The 20,532-nt window shown below is 38.6% G+C and overlaps 1 protein-coding gene across 2 annotated transcripts in view; it reads left to right on the forward strand.

Moving 5' to 3' along the window:
* The window catches only part of LOC147311795 (ephrin type-A receptor 6-like), a 182,440-nt gene that overhangs the window by 145,907 nt on the left and 16,001 nt on the right, over positions 1-20,532 (forward strand). For both annotated transcript variants that reach the window (XM_086267658.1, XM_086267657.1), the window contains 5 exons: positions 2,680-2,804; positions 3,157-3,319; positions 5,874-5,982; positions 17,977-18,047; positions 19,921-20,046. In XM_086267658.1, the coding sequence (XP_086123784.1) occupies positions 2,680-2,804; positions 3,157-3,319; positions 5,874-5,982; positions 17,977-18,047; positions 19,921-20,046 (594 nt within the window). The remainder of the gene's footprint in view (positions 1-2,679; positions 2,805-3,156; positions 3,320-5,873; positions 5,983-17,976; positions 18,048-19,920; positions 20,047-20,532) is intronic.

Here is a 20,532-nt window from a genome sequence, read left to right on the forward strand (position 1 = left end):
GCTGGCAAGAAAGGGTATAAAAGAAGAAAAACTAATGACATGGCCTCCTTGTTCACCTGATCTGAACCCCATTGAGAACCTGTGGTCCATCATCAAATGTGAGATTTACAAGGAGGGAAAACAGTACACCTCTCTGAACAGTGTCTGGGAGGCTGTGGTTGCTGCTGCACGCAATGTTGATGGTGAACAGATCAAAACACTGACAGAATCCATGGATGGCAGGCTTTTGAGTGTCCTTGCAAAGAAAGGTGGCTATATTGGTCGCTGATTTGTTTTTGTTTTGTTTTTGAATGTCAGAAATGTATATTTGTGAATGTGGAGATGTTATATTGGTTTCACTGGTAAAAATAAATAATTGAAATGGGTATATATTTGTTTTTTGTTAAGTTGCCTAATAATTATGCACAGTAATAGTCACCTGCACACACAGATATCCCCCTAAAATAGCTAAAACTAAAAACAAACTAAAAACTACTTCCACAAACATTCAGCTTTGATATTAATGAGTTTTTTGGGTTCATTGAGAACATGGTTGTTGTTCAATAATAAAATTATTCCTCAAAAATACAACTTGCCTAATAATTCTGCACTCCCTGTACAGTTACTCATATTTTGTATTTTAAATACGTAACGGCGGTACATGTATTCCGTTACTCCCCAACACTGGGTATATGTAATTATAAATTAGGTTGTTTTATATTTTTGCTAAGTACTATTTAGAATACCAGAATAGGGAATGTGGTGTAGGTTTAAGTTTATTATAAAGGCTTTATGCCTTTTCCTATAATACCATGGTGGGCTGGTGACTAGTTGTTGGTTGTTTTTTTTTGTTTGTTTTTTTGGGGGGGGGGTTGGTGCCAGCCCATAAACGTTTATTTCTGCTCTCTCAGTGTTATGAGATGGGAGCAGACCCTTGGAGTCAGCCTTTGGTGGCCATTCAAGGAACTGTAGTGTTTATCACCTCTGATGGTTGCTGAGTCTGTGAGTGTGGCTGTATCCCAATTCAGGGTCTGCAGCCTTAAAGTACGCAGCCTCAACGATCCTCAAGGGCCGCGTACTCAAAGACCGCTAAGGCCGGAAGTGCGAGGCTTGTGAAATGGGACGGTCTAGCCTCCGTTGCGCTGTCCAGGTTGCCTAGCAACCATAATACTAACAACTGGAAACGTGTCATACAGCTTTGATTGACAGAAATGAAGGAGAAAATCTTTTGTTCATTTGTTTGTTTGTTTCTACATGAGCTTTGATCATTCTCTGATTAAGCTCAGCTATTGAACGGCGTATATTTTAAAGTAAAGGCTTTAAAACCAAGTTAGTACAAACGTCACTAATGTCACATAACTTTGCCGACATGTGGCCAACAGTAATGTTTAATGTTCTTCGTTATTAAACATTTGCACATAAATAAGTGACATTATATTCAGTACTTACTTAAAGTTTACTCTTCGGGCGCCCCTCATCTGCCGTTTTTTTTTCGGCAAAATTATCCACACCCACCGCTGCGCTATGCATTCTGGGATATGTTGGGCCACGAAGTCTACACTGCCACAAGCTTAAAAATTCAGGGAAATGAAGGACGCATTTCAGGGCCGCATTTCGAGCAGCCTTTGAATTGGGACAGCCTTCGGCGCGCCGCTGTGACGTAAAGGGGATACAGCCTGTGTTTTGTTCTCGTCCTTGCCTTAGGTACTGCCCTGTTCAGCTGACTCCATTCAGTAATTAGGCCTAGGAGTAGTTAAGGTCAGGATGGGAGCACCTGAGTATCAGAGTGTTACTCTCTTTACTGTCTGAGCTGTGTGCTTGTGATTGTTTACTGCTCAGTGGAGCAGAGAGTGTTTTGATCATTTAACATTTTTGACCTATTATTCTTTTGACTAACTTCTAGGTTTTTGTAGTATTTCTTCCTTTAAGGCAGCTAAAGTGCCTTATACACTTAATTATTAATTAAAGAAATTAAGCTCTTTTTCAGTTTTTGCCTTGTTTACTTTTTCACTCCGGATGTGTTCACTGTTACTTCCCCAGTTCCCCAAGATTTTCTAGGGAATGTGACAGTTCTTTGATGTTTCAGCGAGATTCTTGTTTACTGGAATAAACTACAGCTGTTGCTGATGTGAATCAGTACTTTTAAAAGTATGGGCTCCCGAAAAACAAAACTTTTGTGTACTTACTCTGTGCATTACTTACTTATTTCTGGTGTAGTCCATTATGATTTCAGTCATTAGTTCGGTGTATGAATAAACAATCCAGGTGAGAACAAAAACACAGTAAAGACATCAAGAATACCTCAATGGTCTGCTTAATTCTATTGTTTGTTTAGCTGATTCTTTAATTCTTTAATGTGATTTTATGGCTATAGATAATACAGTCTATAAAATCGTATGTAATTCTGGCTAAATAGCTCTCAAATATACCACACAAAGAGACCGCACAGAAAACAAAATTCTAGATTGGACTGTTAGAAATACAGACTTATTGGAGGGGAATGGTGATTCATGTGAAAGAGTAAGCTTGCTAATTAAATTATTTTCTGCTGCTGAGTCTTGGCACATTGCACTTCATAGTTACACACTCTTTGTGCACTTTGTGTACAATAGCATGTAGTGTCTTCAGCAGCAGTTTCTCAACAATGCCAAGAGGGTAAACATACTGAAAATGATACCTGTCTGTGTGTTTGCAAACCAGGTCCGTCTCCGGTCGGGGCTTTAAAGAAGGACTGGGCTTCTCCAAACAGCATTGCACTCTCCTGGCAGCAACCTGAACAGACAGCACTCCCGATCATTGATTACGAGGTCAAATATTATGAGAAGGTACTAAAATACTCAGCATATGATTCAAAGGGCAGATATATCACTTCTCAAGAGGAATATGTCATGTTTCCGGTGAATTATTAAGCTCACAACATTAATTTAACAAGAAAAGGCAACTTTGTAGAACATCTCAGCAGTACAAATGTGTCATACGAATGATTTACTGCCTGTAATATTTGTTCCTAAAAGTGATCAAAAGAGCTTACAAGCTCTCCATCACTACAATGTGGCTGGAAGGTAGTATTTGTCACTGCTTGAAAAAATATCAATGACAAATGTATCTTTTAAAACTTGGTCAAAATATTCTCCGCAATGCTGAGACTTTTGATCATCCCTCTGTTCTGCCCCACAGGAACACGAGCTGCTGAGCTACTCATCGACACGCACCAAAGCCCCCAGTGTGATTGTCTCGGGTTTAAAACCAGCAACTTGGTACGTCTTCAGCGTGCGCACCCGAACAGCTGCCGGATACAGCTCCTACTCTCCTAAATATGAATACGAAACTACAGGAGACTGTAAGTACCTCAGACAATCTACAGTACTTATTTGTTGTACTGCAGTAAGGCCAAAAAATAGGGTTTTTTCATGACAATAATAATTTGTCATTCAGTCTGAGAAAATCAGGTTTAATATTGAAAAATATATTTTCAACTCTAAATAATGTGTTGTTTTTGCTCATCTTCAAGACGGTAAGTCGGCGATTCAAGATGCTAGTTGCAACCAGCAGCTCAGGTTCAAGTGTAGTTCATGTAGCCTCAAGCAGCACCTAAGGCAGCCTACATCAGAGGCGCCACAGCAAACAATAAACCTGGATGTGAGACCACCTTCAAGTTTCCACACATAACACCACCACTTTCATATCTCACAGCTACTAATTAGAAGTCGCCTGGTTCCCAATTAGGCACAGTTATATCTATCGGAAATGTTGGTGTCAGAAGTACAGTTTTTATTTGTCAGTTCAGTACAACAACATGAGCATTTTTTGTTGTTGCTTTATAAATATATTATATTCTTTTCCCCTCCAATCAGCCTGTAGTTACAGTTATTATAGTTCCAGGTCAAGTTTGATTTTTGTGTTTAAACGTGGAATAACAGCAGCAAAATCTCTTTACAATACTCAATCTTTAAATGCCTTCTTATTTCCTATGTATATACAGTGCGGTGCAAAAGTCTTGAGTCTTGAGAGGTGTTTCCCTAAGAGCTACTAGCTAAAAACTTGGCATATCTCAGCATGCTGTGCAACATCTCCTTGATCCATCTATTGATCACTAAAGCCTCATCAAAAATGGTCTCAGTAAAAGGCTGGCTCTCAAGAAGCCAGTCTTAAGAAAAAGAAACTGAGGAGACTAGCTAAGGTATGCTAACTTACACAAGAAGGGGACTGAAAATCATCATCATTATGCACAGAGGAGGTCATCAGAGAGATAACAGTGAATGTCTACAGCCATCTATAAAACACAGAGAAGGCTCTGTCGTGATTTTGTTAAATTGTTCAAATTGATGAAATAATAAGCACAGAAAAATAAAGTGAATCAAATTTTGATCCACCGTGGAATACCATCTGGAAACCATCTGATTGGCAGTGGCTTCATTTTTCAAAATGACAGTGATCCCAAACACAGGGCCACTACACCTGGATAGAAAACACACGATGGAGTAGACATGGATTTAACTACAATGTGAACATTTGGCATCTCTGCAGTGTGAATTTCATATAGGTTGAAACCACAACCCCTGAATGCCTAAAAGGTCAGAATGTCACTTGCAACGGCGATCGAAAAACTGAATACAATCAACAGGGGAGTCTGACAAAACAGCCTTGATGTTTGGTGTACTCTGAATCAATGTATTCTCCCAGTGTGTATGTGTGAGTAGGTGCTTTATTGCAAGTCTACTCATAAAATACAAAGGTCCAGATGCCCTTTTATGTTGGGTCAGGTATTGTTGAGGGGTGATTTGGCTTCATAGTGGCCCTCTCCCTTCCAAAGCTGCAGAGCTTTGCTTTATCTGTGGATCAGAGAGTGCTTGGCCAAGCCTTTGTACTGCCTGGCCTTTTATCTGAAAGAAAAAAAAAAGCAGTTTTGGCCCCTGTTGCTTTCTCCTTCTGTGTCAGTCTGTCTGTCTGCCTGTCAGTTACTGTCACCGCAATAGGTTTTCCATCCGTCTGTGTATCTGTCTGTCACTTCTGTCATCCCTTTCCTCACCTTGCATTTTTCATCCCCTCCTCTGCCACCCCTCTCTCCCTGTGCACACCTCATTACAGCAGCATCAGTCCAACACATCTGTTTAGTTAGTGATGTGAAGCTTAGGACTAGGAAAATTGCCTTGTGTCATGTGACCACTTTCACTCTACCATCCCCTAAATAGACTGTAATTATTTTTATCAACCAAAACACACATATTCTCGACAACCTCCGTTCACATATGTGCTCTTGGCTCTATTCACACACACGCACTTAATGTATTAACCCACATGAGGCTCGCTCTTTGGGCTAGCGACCACGCACCCAGATCTCCAATTCATATTCATTAAGCATGAAATATTATAGAAATAAGTTTGGTAATAGCAATCATCTTTCAATTATCTGGGATTCGTTAGCCTTGTGACAAGACACAGAAAAGGGAAAATCATGAATATCAAATGGGTCCAATTTAACCAAATGTTCATGGACTAAATCACAATTTCATGAATGAATAATATTAATTAAACAGCAGCAGGCAAATGAATCATTCCCGTGTGAAAGTTAACTGAGGGTTTTCTTGCATTATGAAGAGCAGATCAAACATGTCTCCTAATATCTACCTATCAAGAGAGCTTACATGGTCTATGCATACTACACTGATGATAAGAAATAATGAAGATGATGTTGAATGATTGTTTTGCTGAAATCCTCTCACTTCCCTCTGATTTGTCCATGTTTATTTTTATCTTTTTTAAGTGCTCTTACTCCGCTTTCCATGTTTCTAACATGATGATGTTATTTTACTCTTCCCCACATAATGTCTCTGCCCAGCTACATATTTTCCTTCTCATCTCATTTTCTTTCCTACTATTTCTTTTACCTTCAGCCTCCAACATGGCTTCTGATCAAGGCCAGGTGTTAGTGATCGTCACAGCAGCGGTTGGTGGTTTTACTCTTCTTGTCATCCTCACTCTCTTCCTCCTCATCACTGGAAGGTAAGATGGATATACTTATCCTGGTTTTACTCAGAGTGAATATTTCACTGCATGGTTAGTTTCAACTGACAACCACTCTTGTCTGTGCATTAAGTGGAAATATCACTTTAGTTGGGTGGTGTTGTCTGTGCTTCAAAGGTAGATATGGTAATCACATAATTCATTCTTCCTATTGGTTAGATTATTTGGTTTCATTGTGCAGATATCAGTGCAGTGTAGAAGCCCCAAAAGACGTTCGTGTAAAGTTTTGCAGCAACAATGTCCACGGTGGCAAGTGGGGAGTTTTGATAAGTGCGCTGACCAAAGTCATGGTTTGTGCCCTATTTATCCGTCATATATATTTAATAGACTACAATTTGTTCATGTAAATAGAGAGTCCTCTTTACACACTAAGGTTAATTATGGAGTTCCACAGGGTTCTGTGCTAGGACCAATTCTGTTTGTCTAATATTCAAATTTGTTTAATGATTTGAAACATTTAGGTGCAAAAACATTTTCACATCTTTGATATTTTTATATGTTGATGCGCAGAGCCCTAAGTGATCTGAACATTTACAAAATGTCATCTCAGGCTTCAGGCTACAGGATTCAGCCTACAAATAGTTAAGGAGGAGGAATATTTCACTTGTTACCGTTAGTGAAGTATGTCGAAAGGTAACCAGGCGTCTTTAACAGCAGACAATTTGGCTTGTCATGACAGGAAAAGTACAAGTGCAGCTAATACTGTTAGGGACGGCTCTGATCCATTTAAGTATGACTGTAATGATTCATTTAAGTATGACTGTAATGATCCATTTAAGTATAACTGTAAGCTTCAAAATTCCTTACAGTAATGTATGTGCTCAATATTTCCACAGGGCATTGGCACAGCCTTTCACTACATTTGCTTCAGCAATTACCTTTGGACACAGAATACCACTAAAACCCAGGGAAGGGAAGGACATATCAACGAATTATAGGGTTATATATCGTTTGTGCGCACTTATTTTAAGAACAAAATGTGAATTTGTGTAGAAGGTTTTGCCTTTATAGTGATTTAAATAATTAAGCAATTTTTAGTTTCAATTATGTATTAAATTGATAATGAGGAGTTTTTGAACAAACTAAATTTCTAATCAGTTTTGCCAATTTATCACATTACATTAGGTAACCTAATAATTCAATCAAAGCACCAAATATATTTGAGGAAAAAGAAACACAGACAGACACACATGCAAAGGAAGAAGGAAAAAAGGTAAATCATTAGTCTGCCCTAACGTTAAAGATGCACATTCAAGTATACTATGTGGGCAGATGCACAGGTGTGTAACTCTGCAAGACAGAAAAGAAAAGCAACAACACTTTCAAGACTCTATTTCAGAAGCTAGATTTGGAAGCTAAATAATTTTCAGTTTCACTATGAAGATACTGATCAAAAAAAATAAGTAGAATTGCTCACAAAAAGTGAAATATTCAACATCACAAATTAATCTTCTGTTTGCAATATATTTAATATTGATGTTGATTTCGCAAACATTTATGGAAACCATTTTTAAAAAGGAGTTTTGCGTCTTTTGATAATATTTATAGTAATCCAACAATACGAACCTGTGGTTCCATTCACATGCAAATGACAACAATATAATAGCTCCTGGTAGTAAAACAATGGATTGATCTCCATTGATACAAATTAATTAAATCAAATAAAGAACAGATCAAGACAGCTATTATTTTTCTAAGAAATAATCTTTGGTAACACACAGAGTCTGGATAATTTACAACACCCACAGAGTTCTAAAGACAAATACCAAAATTTGAATTTGGATTTAAAACATCTACAACATTGATGACCTGTTTTGTCCAAAATAGGAGGTGGAAATGAAGCAAGCTAAGCAAGAGTGCATTATTAAGATTCTGACACCTTGACAGCAAAATAACTGTTTAAAAAATGTATTTTTGTATTTTAGTTTTAAAGATGGTGAAGATTTTCTCAGTCACATTTGCTGGTAGCAGTGATATAGGCTCCCAGATTGAATTATTAAGACACGCTGTCCGATCAGATTGGAAATCAAAAGTGTTCACAGTCAGACTGAATTGAAGTAAAAGGCGGACTGTCATAGAGGGAGGAAGATGAGATATCATTTAAAATATGCCGAACAACACACATCGTCAGAATATCTCTGCAGAGAGACATTGATACTGTTCCAGTGGGTTATCTGTGTGAAAAATCACAGAAATAACAAATGCAAAAATACAGGTATAAAGAGAAGTACAATGTTTCTAAGGCTGCAAATCTCATCTTTTGCACCTTGTTTTTTTATGCATTTGTCACCAATTGCCTGATAAACTGATTATCTTTCACACAATTACACAGTTTTTAATATGTAAAGATGCATTTGACTGTTTCTCTTAAGTAGACTGATACTTTTTATATAACACCTTTCTACTCTAGCTAAATAAACAAAGTACTTCTAACTAAAAGTCTCATTCACAAGTGCTGTATTCAATGCCTTAAGCACTTCCCTACTATGACAGGCACAAAGTGGATGCAATATCTTGGCCAATGATCCTTCATTACATAAACTAGAAAACCCGAGGATCGAACCACCAACATTTCCATTTGTAGACAACCAACCGGCTTGGTGGGCTGTGGTTCACAACTCAGACACTCCTGAGCCAAAGCACCCCAAGCCTACAGGGACTGGTATTAATGGGCACTTTTCCATTCAAGTAATATAACATGAGCCACACCTATACTTAGCTTTCTAGATCAGCAGAGATCTGGTGTGCGGAGGGTGTGAGCCATAACACCCTGAGCATATGTAGTGTAAATGTATACTACAATATACCTCTCACATTACTGCAGCTGACTAGTGTCCCACCAAGAAGGCATTTGACATTAGGAAGGATTTGGGTTCAGTGGACAAAAATGTCTGTTCCATATAAAGTGTTTGATGTCTTTGGACGCGAGCTCAATCAAAATACTCCAAGTTAATGATTTTCATCAAAGATTTCCTGCAATTCCTTTTAATGGGGCTGACAATGAATTAGATACCTGGCGTTATTGGTCTCCGGATATCCAAGTGATTTATTTATTTTTGAAAAATAAATGACACGTGTGGGTATAGCGGTGGTGTGCAGGGTCTTTATGTTTGAGATTAAGTAACCCCTCAGGACCCAATAGTATGTGACCCAATAGTTTATGAAGATTTAACAAAGTGCAAAGACAAAACAAAACACACACCATAATTGCTTAATTCACTCAGCACTGACTCAGAAGTCAATGTGAGCGGATTTAACATGCAGGTGGTGTTTTTAGTTTCCTTAACATTATTGTCCTTAGCTTCTACCCAGCTTTAGAAGCACATGCTTTAAATGCCTTTAAAGCCTCTGGATGGAATGTGTGGACCCAGGACGTTTTTATTATCTAAACCTGACCTTTGACCTGATATTTTCTAATGCATTTCTCAATCTCTTACACTCATAGTTTCATCAGAAAGCTTTAATTCAGATCAAAGACATGGACGTGTTTCCGCTGTGCTTCAAATTCATTTTGACTGGGAAAAATTATTGGAACTTTTAGAAACTGCAACTTGTACTTGAACTCTTCATCCCGGTTGCCAGAGGACTGCAACCATGAACTTCACAGATATTATTTTATATTTTCTTTTTTTTATGTTAGATGTGCAGTGAACACCTTTATTGTTGGTTTCATTTAAATGCAAAAGTCCGCAAAGTCCAAGTTTAACAGCTGACATTTAAAGCATATTTTGGATTTTGGTAGTTCTATGTGATCTATGTTTGTAGGAGGGTACTTTGTTTAAGATGGCACGCACAAACTAGGTGCAAGAGTTTTTGAATTGTAGTACAAGAAGACTTTTTTTACCTGAATTTGTCTAATAGCAGTCACAACAGCAGTTGGAGTGTTTTTTGACTCCATCACAAGCTATCATATCTGCAGTCCCGCTGCCCTGTGTAGGAGGAACTTTCACTCTCTTTCAGTTTCAAAAAAGCTCCAAACGTACTTCAGCTGCCTGGAAAAGATGGGAGCTTTCAGTCATACGCCTCTCATAGATGTAAGGTTGTAGAGGACTTGCTGTATGATGACTGTTTAACACCTGGCTGGCCTAAAAGCTTACTAAATTTACATCTATGTTTGCTTTCTGCTTATGCTAGATTTGAAGAGTGGGAGCTTCTATGAGAATGAAGGTGTCATGATTACACAGATGTAGCCTAGTTGAAGAGTTTTGCACTACACTGCTGCAATGTTTTTTAATCATTTTCTTCATATTTTCTTTAATCCATCCTTCCTTTTGTGCCCTTTGTAGCCTCTGCAGCAGAGCGGTGTACTGCAGTGAGGTGACTGTGAGGGATGTTAGGGTAAGAGAGGAGTGGTTTGAATTACACTGATGCTTTGATTAGGGCTCTAAGCAAGGTTGTTTTACTGAGGTGTGTGGGTGGGTAAAGTGCTTTTGAATATGCGTGTGTGAATATGTACTCTAACAATGTTCGACAGGGCAGAGAACAGTGGAAGAAGCCAAGGTCTTTGTGTGTGATAGCCGGTATTGTGTGTGTGTGTGTGGCCTCCTTACAACATGAAAGCCGGTGAGACAGAAGGATAGGCGGATAAAGGGGATCAGAGGACAGGACTGGAAAAGACTGATAAAGGCACATGCCACGATTTCTTTAATGAACAGCTTGACCTCATCAGCAGAGGTCAACAGTAGCTTTCCAAATCCCCTTCTTGTCCTCTCTGCCACTGTTACAGTTATCTGCTCTGTCTATCAGTGTCCAGGATCCCACAGACTTCACTTAGCCGAAACCCAGTCTGGCAACCGGTGGCTCACAGCCCTCTGACACCTGCTCTAATCTGGCAACCCGGATTATGTTAAGTCTTCAAAGAGAAGAAGGCTCATATGTGATCACATGAACCCACACACACTTGCGGAAGCAAGCGCCAACACTTTCTCCTCTACTGCACTGTCTGCGTTTTCACCCCAAACTTATTCAGTCACAGCCTGCATTATCCTTTCAGTTAGCCTGGCCTCTCTGTCATTCTGGGGAGGTTGTTTTTGTTGATTAGAATAGTTACTGAGGCAGCACCTCTACCTCACATCACATTTCATACAGAAAAAATGTATTATTAAAAAAAGAAGAAGAAGAAGAAGTCTCCTGCATAATTCATGTGGCTGCTGATCCAGCTGAAGCTGTGGAGAAAAAAAAAAGCCAGCCATGAGGAAGACATCAACTTCTCCTGTTTCTTAAAACTGCAATAATCAATAATGTTATTCAAACAATTTATCATGTCTGTCTGCTACAAATTGGTGTCACGTGGAATCAACATAGGCCTACAGAATATCTGACTGCAGCTCCTGTCTGCTAGCCAAATAAAGTTTTTTTTGTTCTTGATGTTTCCTCAGTTCAATACGTAGCAGTGTGAACTTGATTTGTATTTCATATGGCTGTATATACATACAGTAATACTGGATAGGAGCAAGTATAGGATAAGTGTGACCACCTCTGTTAAAGCAGTCGATTTGACAGTTTGCAGGTCTGGAGCATTCAGGTGTGTAGTAACACAATGCCCCAGTCTTCCCAAGAGTTGATATCTCAGCACATTCAACCCAAGGTCAGATCAGACCGTGTAATGCTCAAAGTAACTGCAAAAAAGCTAAGAGCTACATCTGTCAGATTGCAGAAATATTTGACAGTACAATTAGAAAAAGACTGAATAAGTTTGACGTGGTTGGAAGCGTCGCTAGGAGAAAGCTTTCTTTAAATTGAGCGTGGTGGCACTGCAGCTTAGGTTTAAAAAGTTGCATCTGAACAAGCCCATATGGAAAAGATATATATATAAATCTTATAAAGTTTGTATCTGTCTTGTGTGAAACTTGTATGAAAAGCATATAAGTGTGAAAACAGATATAAGATCCCTTGAAAAATTATATAATGAAACTTGTATGTTTTGGATACTTACTAAAACAATGTATGAAAGTAATGCGAAAGTGGCCACTTTCATGAGTAAATCATGTAAGCCTTATATGATTTACTCATGAAAGTGGCCACTTTCATGAGTAATCACATATAAGTTTTTACTATTTCTTTTCCGTATGGGAGTACAGATGAGACCAAAGTGGAAATGTCTGCCATCCAGTGCCACAACTGGTGGAAACACATCATGTAAGGACAAACGTTTCATACCAGTTATTAAGCACGGTGTTGGAGAGGTGATGGTTTGGGCTTGTTTTGCAGCCACAGTATATGAGCACCTTGCAGTCAACCATGAACTTTCACTCTGTACCAAATATTCTAGAGCCAAATATGACATAATCTCTTCAACAGTTAAAGCAAATCTACAACAGCGTGGCTGAGGAAAAAATCATTTACAGTGTTGCAAAGTTGAAATGCTGTGGTGGAGCTGTGCATCCACAAATGGGCCCACAAACCTTAATGAAGTGATGCAACTAAATAAGAGTGGGTCAAAATTCCATCGCAATGATGTGTGAGACTGATAAAATCATACACAAAACCCTTACATACGTTATTCCTGCTAAAGGTGGTTGGTTCTACAAACCATTGAATCATGGAGTGTACTTATTTTTTTTATTTTTTTGTAGCATAAAATCTTGTGAAAACATCAAAGACAGCTACCATATACTGTATATACCAAAATGTTTCTGGTCAACTGAAAGATATCAGATATTATTTTTATTTATTTAGTTATTAATTTATTTTGTAGCTTTTACTGGCCCCTGCAAAAATGTATTGGTAGTTTGATTCTATAGCACGTGATTTTTGCATTCAGTATGAATGTTATTCTTAAAGATTTATCAGGACAACAAGGATAGTATATATAAAGTCAAACAAATGAGCCAAAAGAGGATTAAAGCTGTAGAGACAGTAAAGAAATTCCTTAGAGGTGATCTTTTAAAGAAGTTCATCTGATTTAATGTTGCAGGTTTAAATGTTAGTCGTTTTTTACAGCCTTAATAGACTTTCGCAAATTTCTAGCGATAACTAATTTTTTTTTTCCCCTGAGTTTTACCTCGGTATTTTTGGCAATTATTTTTATTATTCATTATTCTATATAAGCGTTTGTTTAATTGATCTGTGTCACTTAAAATTCCTAAAAGCAGGATTTACTTTGTTCTCATTCCTGATGAATTTAAGTAATCAAGAAGTATTGTATATTTGTAATTTATCACTAGTCAATTTAGACAAGAAATATAGTATACTGTTGAGGACTGGGGCATGAATATCCAATGTGGCTCACCTTGGAAGGCTAAAATATACAAAGATACATTAAATATAGTAGCCTTTACTCAACATAGGCCTATGTTTTAAATTCTTTGCTTTTATTTTGGTCCATTTTTACTCAGGCAAAATTACCCAGTACTCCTTCCATCTCTCCCTTGATGTCTGTGTGGAACTAAATGGCTGCAGCTGTTTGTAATTACTGTCTTTCTATGACTTATTTATCAAACTCTTTGGTATATTAAGACTTTTGCCGCCTTTTGTTGTCTTGGGCATAATGGGGAAGTGATGACTATACTGCATAATAATAAGAATAGTACGCAAACTTGAAGGAAAACCAGCTTATGAATCTGTTTATTCTTGTTATGTTAATAGTAGCGTGTGATTTTAGTTGTGTTGTATATATTTAAGCTCGAACAAGTCCCAGAGCAGTGGAAAAAAACCAAAAACATGCAGTTCCATCACGTCCCGCTGGAATCAGGACAAGCTGCAGACCTCTGTCACTCACCACCACCAACTTCATCCCTCGTGGACCACAGTGGTGTGGAGGAGCAGGGCTGAGAGAGGCAGACAAGTCTACAGCAGTGACAGTGAAGCAAGGACTCTCCTCCGAAGTGACAGTGTGACTGTGAGAGCTCTCTGTTCCTGCTTCTGTTCTGTCTCTGTTGGGGGTTTGGGTCAAGTCTCTGGGCTCTGCTCTTCTACTTTGCTGCTTCTCATTTAAAGGATAACAATGGTGAATTTTCTGCCTCGCTCCGCAGAGGTATTTTTGCAGCACTGTTTGTCGCTTTGTTTGCTTTTCAGCGAGCTTTTGCAAAAGCTACCAGGATAAATTTACTGGAAGAAAAAAAGGATGAAAGTTGCATTTTGATGGTGATTTGAATTAGTATTAAAAAGAAGCAAAGAAAAAGGCAGAAAAATAAGGAAGATGAGCTTTCACAGTAGCCTTTTAGATTTGTAGATTTTTCTTATTGCTAGCAAATCCTTTGAAAAGACCAAACCCAACAATGAACTGACCTAACTAGCAAATGTCTTTGTAACAAAAGCCTGATGAAGCTCATTCATCATTTTCTTCATTTCAAAAATATACGGGGAAATATAAAAAATAAACAAATTCAGCTTTTCAAACATGCTCTTTGCTAATAAATATAACATCTGAATAAACACCAACCTTTTAATAAGCATGAGACTCTAGTTTTGTCACTTTTACTCTTCTTGCATGCTGCGTGACTGTAAGAAACAGGCAATAGAGTTCTATATTCTAATAAATGATGAAATATGAGAAAATTTATTAGGGGATACACCAGCGGGACCAAGAGCCCCTCATGCATATGGCTATTAATTAAGCCCTCTACTGCAAGAGGTGTTTTAAAATTCATCAGTGATACATCCTCTGAGAGAACTCCAAGCACCTTTTAATTTTTTATATAACTATTTTTTACCTCACTGCTCCCCTCACACTGTGCCACCTCTCACGCAACCACGTGCTTCACAGGTAGCAGTGCCATGTTTAAATGAATCCATTACTCCGTTTTTAAATAACAGTGAGCCGTTTTAATGGCCGACGGTGCTTCGGCATAAGATGCTTCAGAAAAGGGATGATTTTACCCAAATTATTATATTCTCCCTTGGATATTTTTAAATTATAACTTTACAGATAGTTTTATGTAACTATTTAAATGTTAAAAAGTCAGTACTTCGACAGTTTGGATGCTGTTTTAATGGCTGTTCTGATGCTTTACTGCAGCCAACTTCAGTTGCTGCTTGTTTGTAGGTCTCTCTCCCTTCAGTTTTGTCTCGAGTGATTAAAAAGGATTCACTGTTTTACTGGGATGAAGTGACTGACTTGCCCGTTGAACGTGTTCTCCTCCATGCCATGCCTCCACTGTGAAATCCTGTCCAACCAGTTGAATCTGCCGTTAGTTGAATCTGAGCAGAGAGTATAGCCATGTACCCTTCAGATTTCATCCTGCTATTTCTATAAGCACTCAAATTATCAGTAACCACTAGGAACCTGGTTACATTGGTAGCCATGGACATGCCCATGGCAGAGCATTGATGTTTTAATCTAATCTTGACTGTAACCAGCTCTTTGTATCTTGTTCTAAACCCTCTGTATTTCCATTCATGAAGGTACCGCTTGACTGCGGACTAGTCATCTTATGTGGTCTTTCAGGGCCTTTGGTTTTCAGTGCATTCTTTCTGAGAACGTTTCTGATGGTTCAGCACTAACTTCAGATCTTTTATCTGCCATGAAATGTAAGTAAATGGGCCTCATCTGGCCATCAAACTGAGCTACTAACTGAGGGCTGTGTATTAAAATTATTTCCTAAAAAGTTAATGCAGTTGTTTTATTACCCCACATTGAAATTCTGCCCTGCAATCATCTCTTGATTGTATGATTTCGAATCTGCTTTGGTGGTTTAAAGAGGCGAAAAATATTAAAAATCATGTCATTGTGCAAAGTCTTACAGAACTAACTCTAACCCCTTAATGACATTTTCATGCATTACATTGTTTTACTGGCAAGCCAAAGACATAACTCCCTCAGCAGCCATCTTTCAGTGCACCACAAAACTATTTTCTCTCAAGCATAGCTTTATAGCAAACCTTCTTTGTTACCAATTCATCATTTCACTCTCAGTGCCTCAATACCATGCAGTTTTTTCAAACCTGTCCATATGCAGCACTTTGCCATAAATATAACTCGGAAAAAGTTCCTTTGTGGTTTTTTTGGATTTTTGATTTCAGAGTAACATCCAAGTATCTATTTGGATAAAGTCATCTGTGGTCTTTTGCAGATGCTGTCATCTAATCTCTCAGCTTTTCAGACTTTCTTGGCAGCAGCTCTTTATCTGTTGTTGGCTGTCTCTCAGTCTGTCAGTGCCCAGATAAACTCTCCCACAAACACACTCACACACACAGGAGGACGAGAGAGATTTTACGTAGTTTTTTATTTCCAACAGTCGAATGTAGAGAAAACTTTAAATTTTCTTTGTTCCTTTTGGTTAAGGGTCATTGCGTGTAGTTCTCACTGAACAGATGTCACTTTTCTTTGCATTTTCTCACAAATTGTGAATTGCATGTGTGTCTCTTGCATTATATTTTTTAGCTGCAGAGCCAGTCCCCTGAATGAGATGAAACCACCTCCATCTTTATTTTATCAGCAGACAATCTAACCTAACTCAGAGCCAGACTACGTATGTCGCTGAACATTTATTTCAAATGATAAGCTGCAATGATGAAGCAATCTGGTGCTGTGGGGTTATTTTAGTTGGCAGCTGTATAAGCTAGAATTTTGCCTCATTGTGCTGGTGTTTGACCCCGCTCACTGCAGTGTTTTTAAACAGAAATGTTGAGGAGAGAGTCTAAAACTGATCATCTTTCAATCTCCGCATATGTTTGAGTATGTAGAGAGACAGGAACGATCATTTTAAGTTGTCAGTAATTGTTTGGGAATTTTTTGTTGTTTTTCGCTGCTTGAAAAAGTTGCACATAAGAACTCAAAACACCAACATTACGCACGGAGCTCCGTGACTTGTGTTGTTTATATCAAGCTGTTTTTGCAGACGCTTAACTGTGTATAAGGGCCAGACTGTGCAGCACATAACTTTATGGTGATTGTGACAAGTAGATAGGGATGTGTAATTCAGCATGATCCAGAGAGCACTATAAAATGATAACAATACCACAATCTATTTTGGGAGTAGCCTAAAGACATGAGAATTGGTTAGAGCAAGATTATGTAACAGCTGAAAGAAGCAAGCATCCCTTACTTAAACAAATGAAAAGTAATTGTGTTAGAGTAGCATGATCCTTTATCATCCTCGGAGAAGCATTTTAATGGTTTTATCAAAAAAGTAACACAAATCCACACTTTTTGGTTTTCTACTTGTTGTCCAGTCATGATTTGTCAGGAACCCCATCTGATTAGATGTAATGTAATGCAAGGGATACCTCTTTGGCTTTATTTTCCCCACACAATGATAGCCTTATAACTTGGATTCCCAACATGAAGATATAAAAGGCCTACAAACAAAAGGGAGCAACTCATCTTGTTGTTTCCTTTTATTCTCGTTTATTTTTACTTTATTTTTTTTGATGCCATCTCTTCTGTTGCTGTTTACTTCTTAATATTCTTTAAATCAAACGATTGGTTAAAGCGTTAAGCCCAAAATCACGGTTTAGGTTCACATACAAGCTTTCAGTACGTAAGGCACGTTTAAAATGCAAATTTCTCTCCGTGGTTACCACGGTTACGGGTCATTGGTTATCAGGGTCAACCAATTGTGATGACACCAGCAGAGCGCTTTGTCAGGCTTTGAGGGAAAATTAAGGCAAAGAGGTACTCAAGCGTTACAGTGTAAAGATGCCATCGGTATGTGATAACATGGGAGAGAGAGATGGCCGCCAGTAGTTCCACTGACTAGTGTATTTACAAAGCACTCTGCAGCCATCTTGAAATGCATTCTGGGTATTTATCCAGGCTTCTTTTTTTTATTTTTTACTTTCATTTCAATGATCACCAGAACATGAAGACTGCATGTACAAATAAAACCTTTTTACCCTGAAGGCTAGACATCTGCCTTCATCTTTATTTTTGTGGAATTCACCCATAGGGATCAATTCAGGATTTATTTAATGACATGCCTCAAATGTCTCTGTAGTTAGTCCCAATACCCCCCACTATCCCAATAAAAGTCACATTATTGCTCATCTGATAAAGTTTTTACTCAATCAGTCATTCTCTGTGTTTTCCAGGTGTCAGTGGTACTTCAAGGCCAAGATGACCTCGGAGGATAAAAGAAGGGCGAATTATCAGAATGGGCACGGTAAATCAATCAAGCTGCCTCTCTCCTTTTCCTTTGTTTTCTATGCCTATTGCCTGACTTTGCAATATCTGCTAAATAAGTTCTAAGTAAGGAACAAACTCTTTTTGAAGCTGGTTTTAACACTACTTGTGTCTGAATGACCAAATATTTGTCTAGAAAGTGACATGTTTAATTTAACGTGGTGCCAGTAAACAGGGAATAAATCTGAAGTGAGTCTGAGAGCCATAGTAGGGAGCTAAGAGCCACCTCTCTTCACTTTGCATTCAACATGCACCACGTACTTCTGTATGGATCATTTCCCATTTGTTCTTGTTCCTTTGCATATTGAATTTTGCACCGACTTCACCATGAGCTTTTACAGAATACAAAAATGCCTACCCGCTTTTGTCACGTGTATTTATTTAATAGAGCCACTAGCATGCTCTTTCATCTGTCTGTTTCTTCTTCTTTCCTTCATCTGTTGTCTTCCTTCTTATGTCCACTTAAGTTTCAATTAATATGAGCATGAGCTTTATGAGCTTTTTTATTATTTCATATTATTTTTTTCTTAATCTGGTTACACATGACAACTGCATCTCTGAGCTGTCAGCTTTTGCACTCCAGTACTTTTCTGTTGCTTTATATCTTTTATGCCCAACTTTTCATTCCTGACATGAAAATCACAAATTGAATTGAGAGCTGTGAAGTGAAAACTGGAGAGAGAGAGAGAGAGAGATTTGAAAGGGAGTTGAGCAGTAAAATGAAGACGATGGTGACAAGGTGAGGGAAATTTGCTAGAGGATAAACAAAAAAGGGAGACTCAAATGAAGATGAGGGTTGAAAGGTACAGAAAGAGAAGAGAAGACAAAGAGAAATGAGGACTGTTCAAAGAGGACGGTTGGATCGAGGCCACAGAGCTACAATCGGCTGTGAAATACAGTGCATATCTCCTGTGTCCTGTTTCAGCGGCACAGTGTGAGATGCTGAGCAGAAGCTGTGAAAGGGGAACCGCGTCCTTGGCATTTTGCTTGTGTCGATTCGTGCCTCTAAGACAACTCGTTGTTGTTTTTTTGTTTTGTGATACTCTATCGATCCCTGAAGGAGAAGCACAACTTCTGTCTGGGAGCTCTCCGCTGGGAGGCGAGGGTCAGCGCCAGACCAGCAGCAGCTTGTTAAAGACTCGCTGACTTGCTCAAGGACACTTCGGCAGGGTGAAGGGTCGCTTTAAATAATGGCTAAAAGCCTGCCACGGTTAAAGGAGGGTTCGGTGCTCAGTGTGCTGCCCTGCGGGGATTTAGCCAAAGATTTGTGCTCGTTGTCTCATAGCTCGTAATAAATGGAAGTGGGAGGATGTGTTTGAAGCCATTTGTCTCGAGAGAGTTGAATTTGTTTATATAACATCCTATGATCCAGTGCTGATGGAATAATATAAAAAATAAAAACAATTTAGAGCTTTCTCCTATCGATTTATCTAAGATAGGTAGACTGTGTGAATGTGGGTTTGTCTGCTTTTTTACTATGTTTTTGTCAGCAGCTGGATATTTCAATCATTTCTTTCATTTTCTCTTTAGCGTATCTGTGTGTTTGCAAACTGTTTTCCATGCTTTCAGCGATAACACAAGGATGTTGGGTCCTGTGCAGTCAGCTTATTATAGCGGTTGGTTTTTGCCACACTTAACTAAAGATCAGTAATCCCATGAGTGTGTTTATGTTCATCCTTTCCACATTCCCTCAGTGAATGTAAAACTACCTCGTGGGGTACAAGTACCACTGATTGTGTAGTATTTGAAGCATGCATAATGAAGTTGCAGCCGTACCATCAGTAAACTCCACAAAAAACAAACTGCATGTACGCCACTTCACTGTATTGATTACTCGCTGTGTTTGTCCACAGTCCCTTTCCCAGGAATAAAGACTTACGTGGATCCTGATACATACGAAGATCCCACGCAGGCTGTCCACGAATTCACCAAGGAGATCGACCCCTCCAGGATCCGCATTGAGAGGGTGATCGGAGCCGGTATGCTCACGCAGACGTGCACACACTCTTATACGCTTGCTCACTGACACAATGTTCTCCTGTGATCACAAGAGTATCATTTCATGTTGTTTTGGATAACAATAGTTTTAAATGTGTATATAAGATTATCAGTTTTTACCACTCTAAACGCCTCTCTCTTTCTCCTTTGTATATACTAAAGAGGATGCCTTTTTCATCTGCCAGCTTCTCCCTGTCATTTTCTTGACACACGCTGTTGGAATATTAAAACTTTAACAGGTTTAGAGAACAAAAGGAAATGTAAGAATAGACTTGAGGCTTTTTCTAGAAGGTGAAAGAGAGAATGTTATGAAGTTAACCTAATCAGAGCAAAGCTAATAAGGCTGAAGTTTAAATGGGAACGCCAACACTGCCCCCAGGTGGTATGCTGCATTACCTGCTGATGCCGCGACACTTTCTGATATACATCGTATCGTGTTTATGTGTGTGTCTATGCGTATTTATATA

The sequence above is a fragment of the Aulonocara sp. 'chitande type north' Nkhata Bay genome, linkage group LG16 (genome assembly GCF_057382095.1).
Source record: "Aulonocara sp. 'chitande type north' Nkhata Bay isolate Kocher_YH1m ecotype deep benthic linkage group LG16, A_spYH_male_GT1.1, whole genome shotgun sequence".
NCBI classification, from domain to species: domain Eukaryota; kingdom Metazoa; phylum Chordata; class Actinopteri; order Cichliformes; family Cichlidae; genus Aulonocara; species Aulonocara sp. 'chitande type north' Nkhata Bay.